Genomic DNA, 9,668 nt, shown 5'->3' with positions numbered 1-9,668 from the left:
GCCATCTCTCTTGAGCCACTTTGCTTTTGCCTTACTTTAAGATTCCTTCGGTTAGCTGCAAGAGCATTTCCTTCCCCTTCTTTGATCGATACACCAGCCATCTGTTTGGCTAGTAGCTCCTGTGATGACAACAAATTCTCAAACTCCTCCAAGGATGGTTGTTGAGCCCATCCTTGAATTGATGTAACAAAAGGAATATATTCTGACTTCAAACCACGAATGATAGTTCTTCTCATTCGTGCTTCGGAGATAGCCTCGTCCGGATTTAATAAAGAGATTTCTGAACATATGTTCTTAATCCTCAAAAAATACTCGGCAATAGAAAGATTACCTTGAGTGGTGTTCGCCAATTCATTCTCCAGTATTCGTAGTCGGGCTTCATCCTTCCCCGTTGAATGTAGATCGAGGGTCCTCCATATCTCGTGAGGCCGATTTGCACCTTATAATACGATCAAACAAGTTGTGAGAGATGGACCTCTTTAGGACGAACTCGCCTTCGCATTAATTTGCTTCCACTTCTTTGTATGCCATCGCTATTTTCCTATCCGTCGGTAGGAGGACTTGTGTAACTACCATTAACAACATCCCACAAATCCTCTCCCACAAGGTATAACTCCACGCATTTCCATACCTTGTAATTGGACCGATTCAACAACTCCATCCCACCCATTAACACGGCCGCTCAAATCCATTTAGAGAAACAGGTTGAATCTACCACTAACCCGATCTTGAAACAGAACCCGCTAGCCCAACGAATGGTTATGGCTCTGATACCATGTAGAGAAATATAGCAGAAGAAAAGTAAATCGGAGAGACCTTCTGCTAGCCCAAGATCGTAACTAAGATCGGAAGATTCAACTAAAGAAGAGAGCTATGAAAAGGAGAATTTGGTTATGAAAGAAAGACTTTCTTGAATTGGCTTGAATGACTTACAATTGGGGTTGGCTTGGCTTGGTTACAAATGACTAATGTACCCACCCTTTTTATACTTGTCGTGGATGCTTCTAGATATTATTCTAGATACATCCATAAGAAAAATCTAATCATCTTTATCTCCACTAAGAATATCTAGATTTTTCTTTAGGATAATTATCCAAGATCCTACACTAGGCTAATACAGATATAATTTATCATCAACTATAAATATTCAAGTGCTCTAGAATTTCTAGACAATATATATAAGATATTATATTATAACTTTCTAGAAACTCTTTTAAATATCTATGATATTTTTGTTCTTCCAAAAAATTAACTTTAATATTTCACAAGCACCAAGAAATAATTTTTACCAACCGACAAGCTATAAGTACTCTAATTTCTAGACGCATCCTCTTAAATGAAATGGCTTGAACGCTTGAACTTGTTTTTTTATTGGAATTAAAAAGTGATGGGTCGGTGGGTCAGTTTTAGGGTGGCTTGAATTTTAATTTAATTTTGGTTCTAAATTAATATTTTAAAGGATAACTTTATTTTACTTTTAAAAATTAATTTTACTTTACCTAATTTTAATGGTCATATTTGAATTTTATACTTTCCTAAGTGAATTAATGGCGTGACAAGGCGCCCTAGAAATGACTCTTTCTAGTACAGCAATTGTTCCCATTAATGGACAAAATCGTGTACGATTGGACGTCATTTTTGAAGCAGATTGGTGCAGAGAACACAAACAAAGCAAGGCAAGACCAAAGTTAAATTCGTAATCGTCCAAAAATATCTTTCACAAAGAAAAGGGACTTAGTACTATTTAGGATTATCAATCCCGAAATGGCAAAAAAAGAAAGACACTTCCTGTAATTTCTAAGAGTTTAGTTTATTTACGAAACTTTCCACACTATCAGCTAATTTTAAGTTATTTATTGCTTTCTTCATGTTACCAAAAATAAACTACAATTGAAATTAACGTGGGGTTTTGTGTAACATTAACTTGATGGAGTAAATAAGCTGTGTACTATCCGCACATAAAAGTTAAATTTAGTACGCGTTTGGACATGAACTTGAAATCTTTAGTTTGAGTAGAGGTTGATAATTTGAAGTATTGAAATTTTATATAAACAAGCAATTTGAATTCAATAAATAGTACTTAATCTTATAAATATGAAAACCCCACAATTTATGAAAACTATCAAAACTTTCCGACCCTTATCCTTTTACCAAATAAGCAAACCATAATTCATAAACAAGGTATCGGAATATCCTAAGGCACCGCATTAATAAATCACATTTTAAAATTAAAAAAAATCGCATATCTCCATGTTTTTTTCCTATAAATAAATGCTTCTGATTACACGCTATTACAAACTTTCAAATACACACAATTCTACAAAGATCCACTGGTCAATAAATCAACAACAGTAGTAACTAGATATTCTTTAGTATAATCCTCCCCATACGGACAGTATAATCTCTTTACGTCAAGATAAAGTCTTTTTTTATTTTGCAAAAGTTAAATTATGCGCTTTTTCTTTGTAAAATATAAACTTATGGATCAAGTTTTAAATTTTAGAAAATTGAAAAACATAAAACTTGGAATTGAAATTCTACCTTTAGGTGAATTTGAAAAAATTCAAATTGAAGTTAAAAGTTTTGTTCAAATATCATAAAGGAACACAGATTTCAAATCAAAACTTCAAATTTGAAGTCCAAATTATATGGTCTTAATATTTAAGAGGGCCTTTCGATAGAATGCTTACATTTCATATGCATGTCCAAACTCAACTTCATTTTTAAAAAAATATTTTTTAACACAACTTTAATATTTTTTTTTTCAGGTTTCAACCAAATCTATGTCCGAACACTAGATTAAACTCTATTCTGCATTGTTGTCTTAATTCTTTATTAAATAGTGGCAGGTTGCCCTATAAATTCTCAAGCTTTCTTGAATTATTGCAAGTTCAACTGCAATCATCCATTAACAGTGATGGATATATCTTGGGTTTTCATAGCATTGGGCGCGTGGCTACTAGCATTAGTTTTTCTCTCAAAAATTTCAACCAATATCCCAAAAGGAAAACTACCACCAGGTCCAAGGCCATGGCCAATAATTGGCAATCTGAACCTCCTTGGTTCACCTCACACATAACTCTTTGCACCATCTTTCACAAAAATATGGAGACTTAATGCTCCTAAAAAATTTGGTTCCAAGCCTGTTCTAGTAGCATCATCTCCAGAAATGGCTAAAGAGATATTGAAAACACATGATGCTATCTTTGCTTCTCGCCCTGCATTAGCTGCTGGCAAGTACACTAGCTTTAACTACTCAAACATGATATGGGCACCTTATGGTGCACATTGGCGCAAGCTACAAAAATCTATATGACCGAGATATTTAATCCCAAGAGGCTTGATTCATTAGAGTATATTCGTGTTGAGGAAAGGCGAACTTTGATTTCTCGTCTTTTTCCTCTCTCAGGAAAATCAGTTTTGCTTAAAGACCAGTTACGTCGATTTACCCTTCGCACTATAAGTAGGTTGGTTATGAGTGGCAAGTACTGTAGTGATGATTCAATAGTAATACCTCAAACATTGCAATTGTTGTTGGATGAGTGGGTTCTTCTTGGTGGGGTGATTAATATTGGGGATTGGGTACCTTGGCTTAGTTGGTTCGGCTTGCAAGGATACATAAAGCGAATGAAGGCATTAGGGAAGAATTTGACAGATTATTACAAATATGTACTTGAAGATCACAAGGCAAAGAGGCAAACAGAGGAGAATTATGTTCCAAAGGACATGGTTGATGTTCTGTTGCACCTTGCTGATGACCCTAATCTTGAAGTTAAGCTTACTACCGATAGCATGATGGGATTAATACATGTAAGTTTGATTATTTTTTCCACTTAGTACATTGTACATTGACTGCCCAGTACATTGACCGCCCCTTAAATTTACCAGTAAAATTTATTTAAATACTTGAACTACGGCTTATTCCGATTGAGCACTTGAACAGATGATAAAATGTTTCTATTAGACACGTTCGGTTCAAATTCTGAAAAAAAGTTGCACATGTTCTCAATCGCCTATTAGTTAATTAAGTTAATCACATAAAATATGTCACTTTCTTCAATTATACGCATTATCCTTGATAACCCATAAAACTTCAAGCCTATTCCAATTGAGGCTGATGTGCATAATTAAAGGAGATGACATATTTTATGTAGTCAACTTAACTACCTAATAGAAGCTTTAGAACACGTGCAAAATACTTTTCAAAATTTGAACCGAAAGTGTCTAATAAGAACACTTTACAATGTGTTCAGGTACTAAATTGGTACACGTCGTAGTTCGAGTGTCTAAATGAAATTTACTGACAAGTTTAATGAGTTGTCGATGTGTTAAACTAGACTAGAAGTAATATTTCATGACAATATCAAAGAAGATAGATAGAACATTTTCTTTGTTGTTAATTTTTTTTTTCCTATCAATGCCAGGATTTGCTAGCTGGCGGAACAGATTCTTCAGTAGCAACAATAGAATGGGCATTTCAAGAACTTTTGAGGAGACCAAACATCATCGACAAGGCACACCAAGAACTTGATATAGCCATTGGAAAAGAAAGATGGGTAGAAGAAGAGGACTTCTCTAAACTACCTTATCTAGAAGCCATAATTAAAGAGACATTTAGACTGCACCCTGTAGCTGTATTGCTTCCTCCCCATTACTCCCTTGAGGACTGCAACGTTGCTGGTTATGACATATCAAAAGGGACACCTGTTTTTGTAAACGCATGGTCTTTAGGAAGAAATCCAAAGTATTGGGATAGGCCGGAAGAATTTATTCCAGAAAGGTTCATAGAAAATAACATAGACATAAAAGGGCAAAACTTCTCAATGTTGCCATTTGGTTCTGGAAGGAGGAAGTGCCCTGGGTATAGACTTGGTATTAAGGTTGTTACGACAACAATGGCTAACTTGTTACATGGATTCAATTGGAAGTTAGCAGGAGATATGAAGCCAGAAGATATAAGCATGGAGGAGATTTATGGATTAACTACACACCCAAATAAGCCCATATCTATGATCATGGAACCAAGACTTCCCCTCCATCTTTATTACTAGTACTTTATTATGTCCTTCTCAATCTTGTACAGTTTAAGTTGTATGTGTTGAAAAAGTAAACCAAATTCATCTCAAGTACATGAAATTACTTAGTTAATGTATTAAGAAATTAATGAGGATGCATATATGATCCTGTACTAGAATAAGTATATGATAGAAGGATTACTATAAATACCTAGCCTCTATAGTTATTTTATATAAGTTAAGTTGGTGAAAGAATATACTGCACTTGTGTTCAAAGAGAATGATTGATTATGTAAGCAAGCGGAGTGAAGTAAAGAAAAATCATTTCCTTCACTTGTTTTTGAAAAAGAATTTGAGTAATATAATATATGTCTCCTCCTTGAATTTCCAATAATATGCTATAGGGTTGGGAATAAAAATAGAAAAACGGGCCTACCTGAACTAATTCGGTTCTTTGATTTCGATTCTTCGGTCGGTTATCGGTTTTAGTTTTTAAAAAGTTCGATTTTCGATTTCAAATTCTCGATATTTCGGTAAAACCGAATCTCAATATTTTATAGTATCATTACAAGATTTCTAGTTTACTTTTATTTTTGCACGTCTATTGAAGCTTTTATGCACAACGCAAGTATAAAAATAAAGCGAAATAAAATGCAAATGTTCATGAAGAGTCGAAGAATGACAAACACACCGATGAGAAAAAAAAAATTAAAAATTACTTATGTAATTCAAGAATAATAGCTATAAGAACAAAAATGTTTTCAAGAAATCAACTCATCAAGGTCCTAATAGGGTTAAGCATTGTTATGAGACAATGGAATTAAAGCAATGATAACGAAAAAGAAGAAAACACAATTTTACGTCCAAACCCTCAAGGGAAAGAAAATCACAGTCGTCACCAACTTTTTTTTCCTCAATGAAAGATTTTTCTTACATATAAATAATTATGCAAAAAGCCATGTAAAGAGCCTAAACCCAAACGAAATCGGATGTACTCCAACCTTTTGATGCGGGAAAGTTATAGTAGTTATTTTGTTATTCTATTTCTAGTTTATGAGACCTACACTTGAAAATAAGAACACATACTTTTCCAGTCTAATGTTGTACAACGGTTTTCAATATTGGTCCTTCATAAAACAACATAATTTTATATTGATTTTAATTAATACGTACAATCAAATACTGGACAAGTTTAATTTCATACATGAACGTCCAATTATATCTCACAACCCAAGTATTATTATTTTTTGGTGTGAAGTATATGACAAACAGGTATCATGCTTCTAAAAACATACACTCCTAAACTAATATTCAACCATAAGTACAAGCATGATAATTCTGACCATTAAAGAATAAGCCAACAAATACTCTAAAATAGAAGATGAATTCATACACAACACATGAATGTTTCAAGATATGATGAGACTAAACACGTGAATTTAACAAGACGTTGGAGTTAGGTAATCAAACTGGGACATAACTAACTAGGATGCATTGAATTTATTCAAGCTCTATTCCAATTCCGCAAGCAAAACCATACCATAGGTTACCTGCTCTAAATATGTATCCACCAACTTATCTGTTTAATTAGGAACATAATCAAAATTAAGGCTGTATTACATCTCCGACAGTTTACTTTCACTTGCACATAACCATGCGTATTATATGGAATCATAGCTAAAAAATAATAACTAGTTCTGTAATCTTTCAGAACAGTTGTTAAAATGATAAAAGTTAAATGATCGAACAAAGAAAACAAAAGAATTAGCATTCTGGTTTACATTTCAGTCTTTTAATTTCTTTCTTTGAACAGTAGCAGAAATTGGTAATTGGAAGAAGTGGTAAAATTTTGAACTAAATGATAAATTCTGTCTAGATTTGCTAAATTGGACAAGTGAAACTGGACGTGTATTTTCAGTATAGTAGAAAAGTAAAAATGGACGAAGGGAGTACTTATTAAGAAATGTGCTAAGTCAAACATGGACAAGTAAAAATGGACAGAGGGAATACGTAGGCCGCCTATAAAAGGAAGATAAGAGGACAGGGCCAAGTCAAAATGGTTAAGCACAACTAGACAGAAGCAAAATCAGTTTCTTACTTCTCCTCTCTTTGCAAATATGTCCACATTTGAATTCCCCCTGTTGTGCACTCTCCTCTTGCTATCTCCTCTGTATTCAAATGCTGCTGCTCCCTTAGTTTCAAAAGCCAATAACAAAAGTAATGCACTTGTTAACAAAGCTTGCTCAGGGGGAACAGACAAACCGGCATGCATAAACTACCTCAAAAGCAATCCAAAGTTAATGGCAGCTGCAGCAACATCAAAACCCTTGGAATTTGCACTTGCCATTCTTCAGTCAGCAGTAGACCAAGCCAAAAATACACATGCATATCTGTCCAAACCCAAAGGGAAGCTCAGCCCACAAGCTATTCAGGCTTATAATGATTGCAAAACCAATTGGGACTATGTGGCTAGTGGATTGGAAAGGAGTCTCAAGATTATTAAAGAAGAAAAAGGCTATGCTACTGATACAACAGATTATGATCTTAAGATGAATCTTAACAGTGGCAGAGATTGTGCAACTTTGTTACTGGAGGCAAAAATTCAAGATCCAGTAGTAGCAAAAGGGCTAGAAAATGCGGAGCTGGCTGTAGGAGCTGCCGACACCATTCTTGAAGGGGTAAAGCCTCCCAAAAAGCTGGACTAGCTAGCTAGCTAGTAATTTGTCTGTATAATAAAGTTTTATAATGAATTCCAAAATAATTATGGTAGAGAAATAAACTAAAAACCGCAATAAGGCACTTGAATTGGATCTTCCTACCAAATATTCTCGCAAAACTATATACAAAAGGATCTAAATTATGTTGATCAATAATCTCATGCACCATTTGGTGGAAGGAATTTACACCCTATTTGAGAGATAATCAACTTAATACTCATAATTACGTGCCTCATTGTATGTTTGCTCCTCTTGACTCATTAGATTAAGAGATAATTGCTTTAAAGTACCAATAGGGCGATAATGAACTACTATTTAGCCTATTTCTTCCTTCCTTGCTCAGTATAACTGCTTTATACAATTTGTAAAAAGCGGATCTCACTTATTTTCAATTTTATGGTGCTATGTGGAAGCTCCATAACCAACGTCGTCAACATGGCAGCAGCCCGTGACATCCGATCTAGATGGCATTGGTCCTTTTCCTGTTGTGGATTTTTGGCCTTCCACTCATTCCATTGTACTATCTTTCTTAGTGAGACCCCGAGGTTTCTCATTAAGAAAGGGCAAACGGACGAGGCAAAGTGGTCCTCGGGAGGATAGGCATAAATGGAGTGGAATCAAAGTTGGGGGACTTAAGGTCGGTAGAGAGAGAAGGCAAGGTGAAAAGCAAGAGATTGTCACGTTCACCACATTTAGTGGTTAACATAGCATCCCAAATTCTACAGCGAGTCGTATATTGAGACTCCATATTATTCCTCGAGCCTATGTAGCTTTAATCCATATGATATTCCTACCATGCTTGCTTTCTCACGCTGCTCATTGACAGTGTCGTTCGGACAGGAGTTACCGGATTTACTTATTCGGCTTACACTTTCTTCAGCCGACGGAGGACACTGGTTTCCACATGTGTAGGAATTCATTTCTTTTCTTGGTTAGATTTTCCCTTAAAGAGATCATTTTTTATTATCTGCATTAACATTATTATTTTGAGAGGAAAGTCGCTAAAATAGAATCTCCCTTCATCTTGCACTAAATTTCCTTTTAATTTTGTTGTATATCTCACACAGATTTTAACAACTTATATGTGATTTTTGTAAAAAAAAAAAAATATATTACTAATTGACATGGAATGCACGAATATTGCACGATATGCACATACGACGCACACAATCACTCAGAAACACATAAGTACAGTAAATGTATGGAAACGTAAATTATGGTTTCTGTGACAGAGTCAAAAATAATTTATTAAACGCTCAATTGTGCTCGTATTGGTATGTGAATATGAGTAGAATCACTAAGTGTGTTACTCATGTTAGATGACGAGAGTTAATTTGCCCATGTTAGATGACGAGAGTTATTCAAGTTTAATTACATTTTTTGAAAGACAAACAAATTTGTAAATGAATGTGGGGGAAACAAAAAGGATGAAACAAAAGAAGCAAAGATTTAAAAGAGTTATATGATATATTTCATTAAAGAATTATTCTCTTCACATTACACCATAATAAGAAGATTCTTTGAATCTTCGTACACGACTTATTCAGAAATAAAGAATAGAGTTTAAGTAATTAATTGTGAGATGCCGACATTAACACCTTTTGTGCATTTTCTACGTTGATCTCGCGGCATATTATGAGAATTACCCTTTTTAGCAATGACACGCTACATCCAATGAGTGATAGGACAATTGATCTCAAAGTTGAATATGAAAAGTCTTATTGTTAGTTCATAAACTCGATTTATTGTTATGTTTGGAGCTTAATTTGGGGTTAAAGTACTGATTTTGTAAGATTTGGGTGGTGAAAATTATTTTGGAAAGGCACCCACTATATATTGAACAAGCTTGAAGAAGTGACTTTGAATTCCAAATCTTATTTTGTGATAAATTTGGAGCATGTGTTGTTTAATGTTTAGATTTGTTCAAAATAGTTTA

General features: G+C 34.4%; 1 protein-coding gene and 1 pseudogene across 1 annotated transcript; both read left to right on the top strand.

The window, feature by feature from the left end:
- Positions 1 to 2,682: 2,682 nt before the first annotated feature.
- On the top strand, positions 2,683 to 5,409 carry LOC132049669 (trimethyltridecatetraene synthase-like; annotated as a pseudogene).
- Positions 5,410 to 7,132: 1,723 nt separating this feature from the next.
- On the top strand, positions 7,133 to 7,720 carry LOC132048676 (uncharacterized). Its single transcript, XM_059439374.1, has one exon. The coding sequence runs from the start codon at positions 7,133 to 7,135 to the stop codon at positions 7,718 to 7,720; it is 588 nt and encodes a 195-aa protein (XP_059295357.1).
- The last annotated feature ends 1,948 nt before the right edge of the window (positions 7,721 to 9,668 follow it).

The sequence above is a fragment of the Lycium ferocissimum genome, chromosome 3 (genome assembly GCF_029784015.1).
Source record: "Lycium ferocissimum isolate CSIRO_LF1 chromosome 3, AGI_CSIRO_Lferr_CH_V1, whole genome shotgun sequence".
Classification (NCBI taxonomy): Eukaryota; Viridiplantae; Streptophyta; class Magnoliopsida; order Solanales; family Solanaceae; genus Lycium; species Lycium ferocissimum.
The sequence above is the reverse complement of the archived record's forward strand: the minus strand, read 5'-3'. Positions and strand labels throughout refer to the sequence as shown.

Coding starts and splice junctions, on each gene's coding strand:
- LOC132048676 (XM_059439374.1), top strand. CDS start 7,133: ATGTCCACATTTGAATTCCCCCTGTTGTGCACTCTCCTCTTGCTATCT.